This window comes from Bufo gargarizans, chromosome 4, assembly GCF_014858855.1.
Source record: "Bufo gargarizans isolate SCDJY-AF-19 chromosome 4, ASM1485885v1, whole genome shotgun sequence".
Lineage (NCBI taxonomy): Eukaryota > Metazoa > Chordata > Amphibia > Anura > Bufonidae > Bufo > Bufo gargarizans.
In genome coordinates, this window is record NC_058083.1 from 365,544,880 (window position 1) to 365,564,049 (window position 19,170).

At 47.4% G+C, this 19,170-nt stretch overlaps 1 protein-coding gene across 2 annotated transcripts in view; it reads right to left on the reverse strand.

Moving 5' to 3' along the window:
* Positions 1-19,170, reverse strand: part of TMEM181 (transmembrane protein 181) — a 169,722-nt gene that overhangs the window by 85,486 nt on the left and 65,066 nt on the right. The window contains exon 1 of one of the 2 annotated variants that reach the window (XM_044289656.1): positions 2,765-2,883. The exons of the other annotated variant lie outside the window; for it this stretch is intronic. Within the exon in view, the coding sequence (XP_044145591.1) occupies positions 2,765-2,772 (8 nt within the window). The 5' untranslated portion in view covers positions 2,773-2,883. Of the gene's footprint in view, positions 1-2,764; positions 2,884-19,170 lie in introns of those variants that run through there. 2 annotated transcript variants of the gene reach the window in all.

Below are 19,170 nucleotides of genomic sequence, written 5' to 3' on the forward strand. Positions count from 1 at the left end.
ATGGTCCGAATGGATTTTTTTACGACTGTCGCATCGCAGTCACAGCATGTCGCAGTGCGACACCATAGACTACCATTATAAAAATTGTTGCGCGACAAATGTCGTAGTGTAGACCTAGCCTAATACTCTGCTCAGAAGCTCCAGGCAGATGGGCGGGGAGTGCTCAATCTAAAAGAGGCAGCTACCCTCAATATATACTATGAGAAAATGTATACATGTACGTTCATAGTCGCAGGTGCACATCCATAAAGCTAGCAAGCAGAAAGCAAACAAAAAAAAAGGTATGGCAGCACAACATCTCACATACAAACAATAAAACTGGGAAATAGGGATTATACAAAATTTAACTGGTATTATACCTACTATAAATGAAAAAAATTGAAGCTCTTTGTGCACATCGGAGCAATGGGGAGGAGACGCAGTCTCTCTCTGTAGGCGTCTACCCCCCCACCCCACCCACGATCTGTAAATGAGAGCTAGCTCTGCGCTGCGATTGGACAGCGCTACAGCCAGGTAGAAGTAGACGCCCACAGAGAAAGACTGCATCTCCTCACCATTGCTCCGATGCTCAGTATTAGCATACTGAGCGCAAAATTTACGGGGGGGGGGGGCATAACAGGGCGCAGGAGCGCTATTTTAAAAAAAACTGGCAGAGTGGCAGCACATCTCACTTACTACAAATCCATGAAAGGTCCTCTTTAAAATACAAAGAGAATGTGTCATCAATATCTTTATGCCTCTTGGAGATCATTTCATCTTCAACGTTTCATAGATTGAGACAAAAAAATAAAAAAGTGTACGGTGGGGGGCACTACCTAACTTCCACACGTACAATACATGTGAATGGAGTTTCCCAAAAGTTAATTCATACGTTGTGGAAATGGGGCTTAGATTGAGGAAATTCTCCAGATTCATACCTACAGTATGACCTGTTGTAGGTGTCAGCCACCGAAACGCAAAAGGTAAAATCCACACAGAGGTCTACAGCAAATTATGATCCATGTGATCACCAAAGTTAAATCTCTTTCTAGACAGTGGAGAAGAAAATTGGGGTGGGTGGTAGGGGAGCATTACATAGCATAGTGATGTCACTGGGGCTTAGGAACTACTTTCTATGCAAAGGTGGGGGGTCAATTTATTTATTTTACTCACGTATATAGCGCTGACATATTCCGCAGTAATGTGCAGACATCATTGTTTGCTGTCCCTAGTGGGACTCAAAGTCACATATCAGTATGTCTTTGGAGTGTGGAAGGAAATTGAAGAACCTAGAGGAAACCCACGCAAACCTGGGTAGAACATACAAACTCAAAATGCCATGACCCTTCATTCATAGCATTAAGAAGGTCTCTAAGCTCATGGTTCCTCAACGTTGTAGAAGACGACGGCAGAATTTTTCTCACTGATACTTGAAGCCCTGAAAAACCACTGAAGACTCTAGATAGAGAGCTGTTGTGACCCCAGCACAATCAACTTTCATTCTCCTTTCTCATGAAGATAGGAAGTGTTTACAGCGTCACCTAATCAGCTGACAGCGTCCCCTGCCATAGAGAGAAACTAGAGTAACCAGAAGAGGACTTGGTAAAATCAGCCGTCATCTTAAAAGGGTTTTTCCATCACAGGATAGGGGTTCAGTCTATGATCAGTGGGTCACAAAAACAGAGGGCCTGGATTGCCTATTGAGAATTGAGCAGAGGAACGCATGTGTGACACCTGTCCATTCACTTCTATAGGACTGAGATGGCACTAAGCCCTGTACTTGGCAGTCCTAGAGAAATGAATGGAGAGGCGGTCACTGGTGCACCTATGCTCCATTCTCCTAGCCCAGGCCCTGCGTTTTTGTTGATAGAGCCTGGAATCCCTAAGGTTTGTTAGGGTTGTTATGTCCACATGCTGCATTTTAGGGCACAGAAATCCACATCTATGTCCAACTGTTACTCTAGGAATCTGCACTGCCATTCAAACAGCCGCAATGGGGTATAAGACCCTCACAGAAAGTGCAGCTATTGGCTGAAATAAACAGCTCTATTTCCCTGTTTGCCATAGATTGGAAAACCATGTAACCATCACTGCCATGTACTTTATTTACTCTTAGGCTACACTGACACTTTCTGATGGACTTTACCTACTGAATGACGGCTGCAGTCCACATCATTGCATTCATTTGAACTGAAACTGTAGGTCAATAGTTCAAATCAGCCACTCTACAAAAAATTGCAGCATAGCCCTACAGAGAATGAGACACAAAGGGTCACCCCTCTGCACCATCTACATTCCCTAATTGGGGGATGACCCCTGAAGTAACTGATGCCACAATACACCAGGCTATGGCCTGGGTAGCTGAAACCCATGCTAGGTTGGAATAAGAGGCAGAGGCCAAATCTCATTACTTCTGCACACTGTTTTCACACTTTGCTTTTCTTTTTGATATTTTGCCCTTTTTGATATTTTGCCCCCCGTTCCCAGCATGTGTCTCACAAGCCTTACACGCCTAACCCACCACACGCTACTACAGTGGGGTCTCACAATTATAAAACACATTTTTCCTAATTCAATCCCCCACAGAAGCGGAGGCTGGCAGTATGAGGGCTCATTAAAGGACAGGTAGACAAAGAGCCCTGCAGGGCACTGTCCTCTGATATACAGCAGGGTGCCAGGCAGACAGCACTCCCGGCTCAGCAGTATGCCAGTACCCAGCGCGGAAAGCGTTAACCCTGTAATCATTCCTCAAACCCGGGGCTTCCCCATTCTCTCCTGTACTCACGGCTCCATGACGCCCCCACAACGTCCTGCTCCAAGCCGCTGCCAACTCACTGCTCAGCACAGCCTCAGCCACGATTGTTTAGGGAACGCCCTGTTCCGGGTACGTCACCCGCCCCGGACCCCCTGAGAATGGAGGACTGCGCAGGCTCCGGAGCAATGCCCGCTCTTCTGGCACCACGGCCGGTTTTCAGGCATGTACTAGTGTCTAAGCGTGCTGTGTATTCACTACGGGTCCAGAGTCCTGGGTCCAGTCTCACTGGTGAGGTGATCCACAGCGCCACCACTCACAGCCAGGAGACGAGGATTTGTAAAGTTAAATATTACCTAATAATATCACATAATAATCCGCAAGAAAATAAAAAGTGTTATTGTTTTATATATATTTTTTTCAATATGAATGTTGCGCACCCGCTTGTGGTTTACCCCCACTGAATAGTGCTAAACTACGAGTGTAGGTCTGGATACCACCAATCGGCTATAAACTGCGAGTGTGGGTCTGGATACCACCAATCGGCTATAAACTGCGAGTGCGGGTCTGGATACCACCAATCGGCTATAAACTGCGAGTGTGGGTCTGGATACCACCAATCGGCTATAAACTGCGACTGCTACAGGACGACAATAAGCGGTGCGACAAAAAACTTACAACTACACTGCGACATGAGACATTTTTTGTAATGATAGTCAATGGTGTCGCACCGTTCAATAAAAATCCAACTTTGCCAACTAGTGGCTATTATTAAAAAAAGTGTGACAAATGTGTAGCCCTTGCCTCAATGCAGTGCAATCTGCAATTGGAGCAGAGGGGTAGCCAGGGGTTCATCATAGCTGGGGGAGGGGTAAAAGCTTGTGTAAAACTGCAGAGGCGCATCCTTAGGGAGACACAGGATGCAGGACAGCAACACAGGCCAAATTCTCAATCCAAGAGACACAATGTGGGCATAACTACTGTGAAAGGAGCATAATGTGGGCATGTGGTCATAACTACTGTGAGAGGACACAATGTGAGCATAACTACAGTAGTAATTCCCACATTGTGCCCCTTTCACAGTAGTTATGCCCACATTGTGCCCCCATTACAGTAGTTATGCTCACATTGTGCCCCCTTCACAGTAGTTATTCTCACATGGTGCCCCCACATAGTATTTAGGCCTACATTGTGCCCCCTTCACAGTAGCTATGCCCCCCTTTCTGTAGTTGCTCTTTCACAGTAGCTTTCCCCCCCTTTCTGTAGTTGCTCTTTCACAGTAGTTATGCCCCCCTTTCAGTAGTGTCCTTTCACAATAGTTATGCCTTCCTTTCAGTAGTGCCCCCACTTTCGTCCTGTTCCCCCCAATGATCTGAGAACATCCTGCTCTCCCCAGCAGGCACAATGCAGTCACACACACATTGCACTTGCTGGGCTGTAAAGGAAGAGCACACAGGCCGATTACCAGGCCTGTATGCACCTCCTACACAGCCCAGCAAGCACAATGTGTGACCGCATTGTGCCTGCTGGAAAGCACCACCAATTGAGCTCTGCTTCACCATTGCAATTAACTGCCTCTGTGTTCTAAAGACACAGAGACAGTAGAGACCGGACATACGGTACCTCAGCCGTCCCGGGACTGTGGGACAGCCACCGAAATCCAGGAGTGTCCCGCTGGATCTGGGAAACTTAGGAAGTATGGGACAGTGATGGAATATTAAGGGGCAGAATTTTCTAGAGCCTGATATATTTTTTCAAACAACTTTATTGCTAGTTTCTGCTTATACACAACACCAGAACTGCTTCCTATTTCTAAAATTGTAAAATGGCTTTAGTGTATACACTTTTTAAAACACAAGATAATTTTTTTTTATTGCTCATTATAAAATATGTTTAATGACTGCAATTAAAATATTACGGAGAACACAAGAAAGCCACTTGCAGTGCGTTGCAACTCATCGGGTAGTGGCTGGGACAACAGTGACATTACTACTCTCCCACAGGCAGGGCCAGCGTCAGCACCCGACACACCTGGTCAAATGTCGGGGCCCACTGTGCCCGCTCACTCCTGCAGCTGTGTCCTGGTATTCATTAAACTTCCTGTTCTGAATTCTAGGGCAGCTTACCCCAGCAATGCAGACAATTTTCTCTATGTGCACTGCTGGCGTGGGCGACTCCAGATCTCAGAACAGGGTAGATGGAGTTTCCTACCGCTTTTCAGGTTGGACCGCACTGATCCAGAAGGCAGGAAAATCACCATTTTAGACTCCTTCCAATAATCTGTGGATATAGGGAAGTAATAAGGCCACAGAAAGCAGCAACGCCTCCACTCATTCGCCTCTGTCAGGACCAAAGTACAGGGAATAAAAGCATTGAGATTTATGTGAATTGTACCCACTTCACGATTGGGACCTACGATACGGAAAAAGGCAACATACTAGGGCAGTGATGGCGAACCTTTTACAGACCGAGTGCCAAAACTGCAACATAAACCCACTTATTTATCGCAAAGTGCCAACACAGCAATTTACCTTGAATACCACAGTCCAATATAGAATATCTTCCATGTACTTTATCACTTATTTACAATATCCTGCCTACATTCAGTGCGCTGCCTGTGCTGTTCATAGTGCGCCCTGTGCTGCTGAATGGCAGGAAAACTCTAAGGCATATTGGTACACCATAGACTTTTTCCAGGGTGTGGGTGCCCACAGAGAGGGCTCTGAGTGCCGCCTCTGGCACCCGTGCCATAGGTTCGCCATCACTGTACTAGGGACTATTTTATTTACTTATGGCATTTCCTACTGGGCTAAAGGACCTCCCTGATGTTATCCGCCCATGTGACAAGTGGGGGAGGAGCCAGAGGAGCAGAGAGCTGTGTTCCTGTGTACAGACAGGAGCCTGGCTGGAGTGTGGTGAGGCCTAGCTGTGTGTCTCTGTCCTTGTCTGTCTGTGTGCGTGTTTGTCTAAGGCATTGCTTAAACTCCATACCACAGTCTAGCCAGTGTCTAATGGGTTTTAGACCACCTTCTGGTACATGTTGATTATTCCCTTTTAAACCCCAGTCCATATCCCCTCAGTACTGGGAATCAGTGGGAGTCATATTAGAAGGTAACAAAAGGTTGGAGCATAACTAAAGGTGGAATTCCCTATTAATGTCCCCTAAAGGTGGCCACACATTAGATAGAAGTTGGTTGACGATCTCATCATCGCTCAGGTGTCTGTCCCTGTGTGTGTGTCTGTCCCTGTGTGTGTGTCTGTCCATGTGTGTGTGTGTCTGACTGTCCATGTGCGTCCCTGTGTGTATATGTGTCTGTGTTTCTGTCCCTGTGTGTGTGTCTGTCCCTGTGTGTGTCCGTCTGTGTCAGTGTGTCCCTGTGTGTGTCTGTCCCTGTGTGTGTCTGTCCCTGTGTTTGTATCCGTCCCTGTGTTTGTGTCCGTCTGTCCGTGTGTCTGTCTGTCCCTGTGTTTGTGTGTCTGTCTGTCCCTGTGTTTGTGTCTGTCTGTCCCTGTGTGTGTGTGTCTGTCTGTCCCTGTGTGTGTGTGTGTGTCTGTCTGTCCCCGTGTGTGTGTGCGTCTGTCCCTTCATGTGTGTGTCCCTGTGTGTGTGTGTCCCTGCGAGTGTGTGTCTGTCTGTCTGTCCCTGCGAGTGTGCGTCTGTCTGTCCCTGCGAGTGTGCGTCTGTCTGTCCCTGCGAGTGTGCGTCTGTCTGTCCCTGCGAGTGTGCGTCTGTCTGTCCCTGCGAGTGTGCGTCTGTCTGTCCCTGCGAGTGTGCGTCTGTCTGTCCCTGCGAGTGTGCGTCTGTCTGTCCCTGCGAGTGTGCGTCTGTCTGTCCCTGCGAGTGTGCGTCTGTCTGTCCCTGCGAGTGTGCGTCTGTCTGTCCCTGCGAGTGTGCGTCTGTCTGTCCCTGCGAGTGTGCGTCTGTCCGTCCCTGTGTGTATGTGTCTCTGTGTGTCGGTCCCTGTGTCTGTGCGTCTGTCCTTGTGTGTGCGTGTCCGTTTCTGTGTGTCTGTCCCTCTGTGTATTTGACAGCCCAAGTGTGTGTATCTGTCCCTGTGTGTATTTGAGCGTCCTAGTGTGTGTCCTTGTGTGTATATGTCTGTCAATGTGTGTGTGTGTGTCTCTCCCTGTGTGTCACCATCACCATGCCCACAGTGTTCCTATGCCTTGACGCAGCTGCATCAGGACGTTCTGTGCGGGGCAAGAAGAAGATGGAAGAGGAGTCAGCGCCTTTAGCATGGAGTCCGTGGGAGAGACACAGGGAGGCATAATAGGGATATAGGTAGCACTACCACATGATCTACACTAGTGTTATCTGGTTTTACATAGGACTGCAGGTAACGCTAACACATTATTAGCACTAGTGTCATTGTGGTTTTACATAGGTCTGCAGGTAACACTAACACATTATTAGCAGGTAATACTACTACATTTTCTGTACTCAGATAGCCATGACTGTGTTATCTGTGCTCTCACATAGGACTGTAGGTGATATCTACAATATTATCTGTACTCAGAGAGTAATCACTGTGTAAGGGGGCCCACTGAGACTTTATCACCCAAGGGCCCACATGAACCTGGGGCAGGCCCTGTCCACAGGCACGCACATGTAGCAGAGATCTAAGGCTGTGCCGGCCTGATCCACACCACACTATGCACTAGGTATGCTTTCCCAGCTTTCTCTCTCTTGTTTTTTTTACTATCAGATGGTTTAACAATGAGTATTGACTCTTTCACACTCTGTGGGTTGATGCATGGCACACTTAAAGGGATATGCCCATCTTATACATTGAATGCCTGATAGGTGTGGGTCCCACATACCATTGCTGGCTTTGCTGCACTAAGTGGCTTGTGAATAAGTGTAGTTAAAGACAAGGCACAAAGAGCCTGTAAGTAATCTACAGTTTTCATCTTAATTTATTCTTTCTGCAACTGGGATAATGGCTATCAACATTGAATGTTTCCTTCAGGATACAGTCTGCTATATTTATGCACAACTGGACCAGGTGTTCCAGAATGAATACCGCTGTGAAAGATGTGAGCATATTGCTCATCTGGAAGCTCATGTTCGAGATCTGCAAGAGCAAAAGGCAACACTGAGGATGATTGACAATTTTGAAAGGAGCATGCTGCTCAATGAGGGCAATGAGGAGCATGCTGCTCAATGAGGGCCTACCCTTTCACTCAGGCGAGTTTTTCGCGCGGGTGCAATGCGTGAGTTGAACTTAGCTTCCGCTAAGAACCTCGACGCACCATCCTCCTCCAGCTCAGCTTTGGTCACCTGCTCTCAAGTTACCACTCTCCCGCCCGCCGCCACAACCACCACTACAACCACAGATGGTGAAGTGGTTGATGATGACGATGTGTCCATGGATGCCACGTGGGTGCCTGCTCAAAGAGAAAAAGAAGAGGGGGAAGGTTCAGAAGGGGAGACAGAGAGAAGGAGGAGACGAGTTGGAAGCAGGGGGAGGTCGTCGCAAGGAGCTAGTGGCACAGTCAGACAGGATGTATCGGTACCCGGGGTCAGCCAGACAGCATTCCAATCAACGCATGCTGTTGCCACCACCAGAATGGCGTCATTGCAAAGCTCAGCCGTGTGGCATTTTTTTTGTGTATCTGCCTCTGACAACAGCGATGCCATTTGAAACCTGTGCCAAAAGAAACTGAGTCGTGGGAAATCCAACACCCACCTAGGTACAACTGCTTTGCGAAGGCACATGATTGCACATCACAAACGCCTATGGAATCAACACATGATGACGAGTAGAAGCAGCACACAAGCTCAAAGCCACCATCCTCCTCCTGGTCCAGCATCCTCAGCCACGTCAACCACTGCTGTCCTCCTTGCCCCCTCTCAACCACCCGCCACTCCGCCTCTCACCTTCAGCAGTTCCATTTCATCTGCCCACAGTCAGGTGTCTGTAAAGGAAATGTTTGAGCGTAAGAAGCCAATGTCACAGAGTCACCCCCTTGCCCGGCGTCTGACAGCTGGCTTGACGGAACTCTTAGCCCGCCAGCTTTTACCATACTAGCTGGTGGAGTCTGAGGCCTTCAAAAAAAAATTGTTGCTATCGGGACACCACAGTGGAAGGTACCCGGACGAATTTGGTTTTCAAAAAAGGCAATCCCAAACCTCTACTCAGTGATTGAAAAGGAAGTCATGACATCTCTGCCATACAGTGTTGGGGCAAGGGTCCATCTGACCACTGATACCTGGTCTGCAAAGCACGGTCAGGGCAGGTATATCACCTACACTGCGCATTGGGTCAACCTGCTGACGGCTGCCAAGCATGGAATGCGTGGCTCTGCAGCGGAGTTGGTGACACCGCCACGACTTGCAGGCAGGCCTACTGCCACCTCCTCTACTCCTCCTACTCCATCCTCTTCCATAACCTCCTCGGCTGAGTCCTCTTCTGCTGCGGCGTCTGGCTGCACATCAACTGAATCCCCCCAGCTCTTCGGGGGCTATTCCACATCCCGGATACAACAGTGTCACACTGTCTTGGGGTTGACTTGCCTGAAAGCAGAGAGCCACACCGGACCAGCACTCCTGTCCGCCCTGAACGCACAGGTGGATCAGTGGCTGACCCCGCACCAACTGGAGATCGGCAAAGTGGTGTGTGACAATGGAAGCAATTTGTTGGCGGCATTGAATTTGGGCAAGTTGTCACATGTGCCGTGCATGGCACATGTGTTCAATCTCATCGTACAATGCTTTGTGTCTAATTACCCAGGTTTACAGGATGTCCTCAAGCAGGCCAGGAAGGTGTGTGGCCATTTCAGGCGTTCCTACACGACCATGGTGCACTTTTCAGACATTCAGCGCCGAAACATGCCAGTGAGGCGCTTAATTTGCGACAGCCCGACACGTTGGAGTTCAACACTCCTAATGTTTGACCGCCTGCTCCAACAAGAAAAAGCCGTCAACGAGTATTTGTATGCCCGGGGTGCTAGGACAGCCTCTGTGGAGCTGGGAATTTTTTTGCCATGTTACTGGATGCTTGTCACGAGGGTGTCAAGAGCCACGTCTGACTCCGTTATACCCGGTGTCAGGAAGTCGCAGCGGGTGGTTGCGCGCTCTATGTCTAAAGATCACGGTGTTTCTTAGTGTTTGTTTTCTGTGTTTGCCTTGCTATCCTTTTTGTCTCACTCAGGGATCCGTAGCTTCTCCTCCTCAGCTGTTTCTTGTCTGCCACTCCCAAACTCCTTATATTCTCCTCTCACACTTCTCTTGTTGCCAGTTATAGAGCTTCCTGCCTGGACATCTATGCTGACCCACTGGAGCTGAGAATCTGGTTGTTGTTCCAGAGTGCTACCCTCCGGATCCCTGTTGGGCTTTTGTTGTCTCCTGTTGTTGCCCACCTGGGATTATATGTTTAGTTTGTATTGTCTGTCCTCCCCTTGGTGTTTTCCTTTAGAGCTAGTGGTGCGGACTAGTGTTCCCACCGCCCTGTTCACTATCTAGGGCTCATCCTAGGGAAAGCCAGGGTTTTAGGCACGTGATCGGCGTACGGGTGAGGAACCCGTCTAGGGACGACAGGGCAGCCAGGCGCCAGCCGCAAGGTGAGTCAGGGGTCACCACCTTCCCTCTCACTAGGGCAGGGCCTCCCTCTGTTCCTCCCTCCATGTCACGTATGTGACAGTTACACCAATCGTGATAACGCTCATGCGCAATGCCTGTAGGCTCATGCGTCCTTTGGAGGAGGTGACAAACCTAGTCAGTCGCACCGAAGGTACCATCAGCGACCTCATCCCATTTGTTTTCTTCCTGGAGTGTGCCCTGCGAAGAGTGCTGGATCAGGCTGTAGATGAGCGTGAAGAGGAAGAGTTGTGGTCACCATCACCACCAGAAACAGCCTTGTCATCATCGATTGCCGGACCTGCGGCAACTCTGGAAGAGGAGTATGAGGAAGAGGAGTCAGAGGAGGAATGTGGCTTTGAGGAGGAGGAAGACCAACCACAGCAGGCATCCCAGGGTGCTTGTTGTTGTCACCTATCTGGGACCCGTAGTGTTGTACATGGCTGGGGGGAAGAACAGACCGTCAATGACATCAGTGAGGACGAGGAACGGGAAATGAGTAGCTCGGCATCCAACCTTGTGCAAATGGGGTCTTTCATGCTGTCATGTCTGTTGAGGGACCCTCATATAAAAAAGATCAAGGAGAACGACCTGTACTGGGTGGCCACGCTACTAGACCCCCGGTATAAGCAGAAACTGGGGAAGAGGTGAAAGTAATCCTCCTCCTACCACGACCATGGCGGCAAGGACAGGATGCTTTAAGATGTGTTGTTGATGGAGGACATGCAGAGCTTTTTCAGTCCTACACATCGCCACAGTCCTTCGGGATCCAGCCTTAGAGAACGACTCGACCGACATGTAGCAGACTACCTCGCCTTAACTGCAGATATCGACACTCTGAGGAGCAATGAACCCCTTGACTACTGTGCAGGCTTGATCTGTGGCCTGAACTATCCCAGTTTGCGATAGAACTTCTGGCCTGCCCCGCTTCAAGTGTCCTGTCAGAAAGGACCTTCAGTGCAGCAGGAGGCATTAAGATGAATGAGGCATGGATCCCGAAGGGACTGACAGTGGGGGATACGTTTGACTAACAAAAGGCCTGATGACATGCCTTGGCCTCAAAATGGTCCCCACGCTGCTGTATTTAATGTCTGCATACCAGATGACTTTCGTGAATTCTCCGCCACCAACTAGGGTTCAAGCCACAATGTTTTAGTCACCTTTCTGCCTGGAAAACATAAATTTTTCTGTAGCAGCGGCTGCAACAATACCAAATTTTTCAGGCATGTGTACATGCCTAATTTTTCTGGCCTCTAGTGCTGCACTGTGGCTGCAAAAAAAAAAAGGCACATACATGTGTCAATTCCCCTTCGTGATCGGTACCTTGTTGTGGTGAAGGGGCTTGCGTATCACAATGAAGCGATCATCACCTCTATGAGTGTGTTGGCAATGTTGCCACACCCCAGATAAGGCCGTTGCTTCATTATGATCAGACTAAAGCGATCGGCTGGATAATTCTTCATAGAAGAAACATTATTTTTCTTTTTTTTTAAGTTGTATGGGTTTTTAATACATAAAATAAAAAAAATCATAATAAAGTCTCTTAATAGTTTATTAGAAATAATGCATACAATTTAAAAAATCCCTCAGAACAAAATTATTTCAGGATGTCATTAATTCGACAATGATTAATCAATTCGACACACGTCCTCATATAGGGTGTCACAGCACATTGCTCCGTGTACACGCAGTGCCCCAACTTGGGAGTAAGAGTACCGACCAAGCTGCTTTTTCCATCTCCCAGTTCCTAAAATCAATTCAGTTTGGTGTATCAGAGTTTGGTCTGTCACTGTGAAGGCAGTCGAAGGTACCCGGCCTAAATTTTTTTTCACAAAAGGCAATCCCTGATATGGGAGGTAACAGGGATTAAACTGATGAGAATAGTACTACAGAAAATACCACTCATATCGGGTGTGACAGTAAATTGCACGGTGCAGACGCAGTGACCATGGAGTGGATTCAAACAAAGGGGAGGGAGCCTGCGTTTTTTTTAACCATCTCCCCGTTCGAAAAATCTATTCAATTCACCTTTCGGGGACCCTTGGTGTTGTACGTGGCTAGGTGGAGGAAGAAACCTTCAATGACATCAACGGGACATGGCTAGGTATCCAACCTTGTGCAAATGGGAAGTTTGCGGTTGGGCAAATGGACTGTTTGCGGTGCATTAAAAGGGGAGTTTGGTCTGTCAATGTCTGTGAAGCGGGCGTAACCCTTACACTACCTAATCGATACAACATCATACCTGATCGTGTACACACACTGGATGTTTTAAACCATGTTCAAAAAAATTTAGGATTGTTATGTGATTTATGTTCTTCATGGATTAAAATCCAACTCTGCATCAACTATGTAATTTTCCATGGGAGTTTTGCCATGGATCCGGCATGCCACAGTCCAGGTGTTAGTCCCCTGGAAACAACTTTTCCATCACTACTGTGGCTAGAAAGAGTCCCTGTGGGTTTTAAAATTCGCCTGCCTATTGAAGTCAATGGCGGTGTGTGTTTTCGCTAGGCCTCAGGAAGATGCTGGTTCTTGCAGCAAGCGCTAGGAACTGGTTGTCTTACCTACAGCTCCCTAGCTGAGGGTTTGTTTTTTGTTTCAGCTAGGCTTAGGTTCGAGCGCATGAGCACTTCCACCTTTAGGATTTGCTCATGTTATCAGCAGTCAGGAAAAGACTCAGGGATCGTCAGGTGGTGACCTTTCCCTGTTCCCTAGCTTTGGGGCCTAGCCTGGTGTTTTGTTGCTTTTTGCTGTATTTGGTTTGCTTTCCTTCCCTCACCTACCGTGACACCACCACTTGGAAAGGGAGGGACTGCAGCACCAGCAACTTGGCCAGCAGCACGTTCAGCTTCTGCGCCGTTGGATAAGTGCACGCATACTGTTGTCTCTTGGGAATCGCTTCAGTGATGGATTGCTGAAGAAATGACTTAGGAGGAGCAGAAGCAGCAGATGATGTGAAGGATAGACAGCTCCCTTCGGCTGAGGTGGTGGAGCCTTGACTGCCTGAAATCGGATGTGTGCCACTGGGTGATGCAGTGTTTGCTGCGGCAGGTTGGACCACCACATCAGAGCCACGGTCCTACTAGGCCACTTTATGGTTCACCTTCTGCTCACAGATTCGACAAATGGCCATGTTCACCCCCAATACTCCGCACTGACTGACTGCTATGGCCACTTCCTCCATGGACCCCTGCACCGCAACTTTCCAGGCAGGTAGGCTCCTTCGAAGCGGGTGGTCTACCCCAGGCACGTTTGGGTACCGACCTCCCACTACTGCCACCCTGCTGACTCCTGGCCACGCCACCGACTTGCTAGCTCCACCACTGCCTCACTCGCAAGCTGCCACCCTCTTCTCCCAATGATGATAAAGCCCCTTCATCACCAGGCTCCCAATTTTGATTGGCTACATCATCATCGAATACTGTCTGTGCGTCATTGATGTCTTCCTCAACGGTCTCTGAGCCAGGAGCCTGGGCGCTCAAAACACCAGCTCCCACGCCACTCTCCTCATCACTACTTGCAAGCCGACCAGAGGAAGTGGCGGTTGTCTCCTACAGATCTTGAATGGGCAGTAGCTGCTCACTGTCCTCTAGTAACTCATCCTCGCTGAAAAGTGGAGCCGAGCCTACGGCATATTATACGTCTCGCACTGAGGGAAATGAAAATGACAAAAGAAGGTTCAGGACAGTTGGGGGCACTGGGCCTGCTCACGGGCCATACCAACTAAGCGTCATGTCAGAGGAACCCACCAACTCTTGGCTGGAGGTGTCTGATGTCACTTGCGACAAACTCGAAGACCGAGTCAACCATTCAAGCACCGCTGGGTTGCTGGTCAAGACACGAACGCTAGATGACACCGGGAGCTCAGGCCTCTCGAAGTGACCCCTTCTGCCACTATGCCGCTCCCCTGTGCAGGGCCTGTCACGTCTGTCTGACATACTGTTAGATCAAATAAATAAAATTTTTATTAATACACCCTGAAAAAGGCTATAATTTTGTCACTTCACCGCACAACGGCAAATAAGCCCATTTTTTTCTACTAATAAACCCAAAAAAAGCTTCAGAACTAGGGCTGCAGCTAACGATTATTTGAATAATCGATTAGTTGTTGATAATTTCATCGATTAATCGAGAAAAAACACCAAAATGACAAAAAAAAATGGGTTTATATGATTTTACTTGAAAAATTATCCTCAAAGGCCATATTAAAACAAAAAATGTTGATGGCGCTATTTAGGGGGGGATCTGTGGATGACACTATTATGGGGGATCTGTGGATGGCGCTGTTATGGGGGGGATCTGTGGATGGCGCTGTTATGGGGAAATCTGTGGATGGCGCTGTTATGGGGAAATCTGTGGATGGCGCTGTTATGGGGGGATCTGTGGATGGCGCGGTTATGGGGGGATCTGTGGATGGCGCTGTTATGGGGGGATCTGTGGATGGCGCTGTTATGGGGGGATCTGTGGATGGCGCTGTTATGGAGAGGATCTGTGGATGGCACTGTTATGGAGAGGATCTGTGGGTGGCACTGTTATGGAGGGGATCTGTGGATGGCACTGTTATGGGAGGGGGATCTGTGCACTGCTATGGGGAGGGGGATCTGTGGATGGCACTGTTATGGGGAGGGGGATCTGTGGATGACACTGATATGGGGGGGGATCTATGGATGACACTATATGGCATCTTATGCTATATGTGTCATCCACAGATCTCCCCCATAACAGTGCCATCCACAGATATCCCTCACCATAACAGTGTGCATATCTCCCTCCCCATAACAGTGCACAGATCCCCCTCCCCATAACAGTGCACAGATCCCCCTCCCATAACAGTGCCATCCACAGCTTCCCCTCCACATAGCAGTGCACAGATCCCCCTCCCATAACAGCCCCGGCCCCGCCACTCACAGCAATAGACTATTCTGGCAGTAACTTTTACTTGAACTTTAAATCAGCGCATCTTTATTACCTTACAATGAAGCTCCGGTAACAGGCAGAGCGGGCGGCGGCGTAACATCACTCACTCACGTGACGCGCCTGTTCCGCCAACTTTATGAATGAAGCAGGCGGTGCAGGCGCGTCACATGAGTAAGTGACGTTACGACGCCACCCGCTCAGCCTGTTACCAGAGCTTCATTGTAAGGTAATAAATATGAGCTGATTTAAAGTTAGTTAAAGGACCTGCAGACATAGCGCCTGACCGCCCGCTCCCGCCCTGCATAGCAACGAATCGGCCAATTAGTCGATAACTGGATTCGTCAACAACGAATCCTATTATCGAATATTATCGTTAACTTCAATTAATTGTCGCAGCCCTATTCAGAACATATAACTGCAACGCTGAACGGCAAATAAGACTTTTTTTTTTACCATTAATACACCCCAAAAAAGGCTTTATAACATATAAATGCACCGTTGTACGGCAAAAAAGCCAATTTTTTCTACTAATACACCCCAAAAAAGGCTTTAGAACATATAACTGCACCACTGAACAGCTAATAAGGTTTTTTTTCCCCACTAATACAACCCAAAATAGACTGTAATTTTGTCACTTCACCGCACAAAAGCTAATAAGCCTTTTTTTCCCCACTAATAGACCCCAAAGGCAGAAATGTTGTCACTTTACTGCACAACGGCAAATAAGCCCTTTTTTTCCACTAATACGCCACAAAACAAAACTTTAGAACATATAACTGCACTGCTGAACGGCTAATAAGACTTTTTTTCCCCCCACTAATACACCCCAAAAAGGCTGTAATTTTGTCACTTCACCGCACAACGGCTATCAAACTTTTTCCCCAAAAAAAGGCTTCAAAAAATATAATGGTGAATGGCTAATAATACTTTTTTTCCCACTAATACACCCCAAAAATTCTTTAGAACATATGACTGCACCGCACAACAGCTAATAAGATTTGGAAATCTTTCCTAGTAATAAACTCTGTTAATGGCTGTATCACACAGCACTTGCACCCCAATAACAAGAACGGTTTGTTGGAATTACGGAGGTATCATCTTTTGCAAACCTGAAAGCAGCAGTATAATGGCAATTTGGATCCCAAGTCAGTGCAGCAAGGTGTAATAGAATCGCTCCTATTACCCAGGCTGTACACTCCCCTATTGGACCCTGTTCTCCTTTTATAATGTGGAATAATTCCTCCCTATCCTTTCTCTACACTTCTAATGATCTTTCCCTGAACTTCTATTCAGCCAAAAAAAAGTCTGAAAGTCTTTTCTACCACGCCGGCTAACTTCTCTCCCTGCACTAAGTACACTGGAAAATGGCTGAATCCAAGATGGCTGAGGCTATTTATAGGGCTGCAACATCACAGGGGCTGGCTGACTGCTGGATGGCTGCATGCACGGCATTGTGGGTGATCCCTCATTTCCAGAGTTCTTTGCTCTATGTCCTAACACGTGCAGCAGCCATTTTAGGAAAAAATTTGATTTGTTACTACGAAGCGTTAGGAAATTCGGATTTGGTGCGAATCAAATTTTTCCTGAAATTCTGAACAAATTCCACTTCGTCAACTTCGATTCGCTCATCTTTACCCACGATGTTTACATTTTTTTTTTTTTTTTTTTTTCTTCAATATGGGGAAAGGAGGGGTGATTTGAAAATAAAAATAAAAAATGTGTATATATATATATATATATATATATATATATATATATATATATATATATATATACACATACATACATACATACATACAGTACAGACCAAAAGTTTGGACACACCTTCTCATTCAAAGAGTTTTCTTTATTTTCATGACTATGAAAATTGTAGATTCACACTGAAGGCATCAAAATTATGAATTAACACATGTGGAATTATATACATTAAAAAAATGTGTTTTTTTTCTTGCCATAATACAAAGTCTATTCAGTAGGACTATCAGCTGTGTATCCACCTGACTTCTCCAGAAAGCAACTGATGGTCCTAACCCCATTTATAAGGCAAGAAATCCCACTTATTAAACCTGACAGGGCACACCTGTGAAGTGAAAACCATTTCAGGTGACTACCTCTTGAAGCTCATCAAGAGAATGCCAAGAGTGTGCAAAGCAGTAATCAAAGCAAAAGGTGGCTACTTTGAAGAACCTAGAATATGACATATTTTCAGTTGTTTCACACTTTTTTATCTATATAATTCCACATGTGTTAATTCATAGTTTTGAGGCCTTCAGTGTGAATCTACATTTTTCATAGTCATGAAAATAAAGAAAACTTTTTGAATGAGAAGGTGTGTCCAAACTTTTGGTCTGTACTGTATATGTGTGTGTATATATATATATATATATATATATATATATATATATATATTGAGATCTGGTGACTGTGGGGGGTATTTTAGTACAGTGAACTCATTGTCATGTTCAAGAAACCAATTTGAAATGATTTTAGCTTTGTGACATGGTGCATTATCCTGCTGGAAGTAGCCATCAGAGGATGGGTACATGGTGGTCATGAAGGGATGGACATGGTCAGAAACAATGCTCAGGTGGCATTTAAACAATGGCCAATTGACACTAAGGGGCCTAAAGTGTGCCCAGAAAACATCCCCCACACCATTACACCACCACCACCAACCTGCACAGTGGTAACAAGGCATGATGTATACTAGGGCTGCACGATATGGTAATTTTGTGCGATTGCGATTAGGGCCCTAAAAATTGCAATAACGATATGCGATGCGATATTTTAAAGAAATTGTGCTAGAGGTCTATTTGCTTGGATTTTCCCATATGAGCCGCTGACGCGGCTGGGTATGACGTAGTTATGCTGAGTTGTGGGGGATCTGTGGATGACGCTGTGTTTTGGGGGATCTGTGGAGGGTGCTGTTATATGGGGGATCTGTGGAGGGTGCTGTTATATGGGTGATCTGTGGAGGACGCTGTGTTGTGGGGGATCTGTGGAGGGTGCTGTTATATGGGGGATGTGTGGAGGACGCTGTTATATGGGGGATCTGTGGAGGACGCTGTTATATGGGGGATCTGTGGAGGACGCTGTTATATGGGAGATCTGTGGAGGACGCTGTTATATGGGGGATCTGTGGAGGACTCTGTTATATGGGGGATCTGTGGAGGACGCTGTTATTTGTGGGATCTGTGGAGGACGCTGTTATATGGGGGACCTGTGGAGGACACTTATGGGGGATCTGTGGAGGACGCTGTTATGGGGGACCTGTGGAGGACACTTATGGGGGACCTGTGGAGGACACTTATGGGGGACCTGTGGATGGCACTGTTATAGGGGATCTGTGGAGGACGCTGTTATATGGGGGATCTGTGGAGGAAGCTGTTATATGTGGGATCTGTGGAGGGCGCTGTTATATGGGGGATCTGTGGAGGGCGCTGTTATATGGGAGATCTGTGGAGGACGCTGTTATATGGGGGATCTGTGGAGGACGCTGTTATTTGTGGGATCTGTGGAGGACGCTGTTATATGGGGGACCTGTGGAGGACACTTATGGGGGATCTGTGGAGGACGCTGTTATGGGGGACCTGTGGAGGACACTTATGGGGGACCTGTGGAGGACACTTATGGGGGACCTGTGGATGGCACTGTTATAGGGGATCTGTGGAGGACGCTGTTATATGGGGGATCTGTGGAGGGTGCTGTTATATGGGGGATCTGTGGAGGGCGCTGTTATATGGGGGATCTGTGGAGGGCGCTGTTATAGGGGATGAGTGGAGGACACATAGGGCCATGAGGGGGCCAGCTTAAGACATATAGCATCTTATGCTGGTCCTCCTCATGTGTCCTAAACTGGGCACATAACTGCCTTTTGCATGTAAAGTGTTTTTACTAGTGTGTGTGTGGGTGAAATAATCTCTCTCCTAAGAGGTCCGGCCTC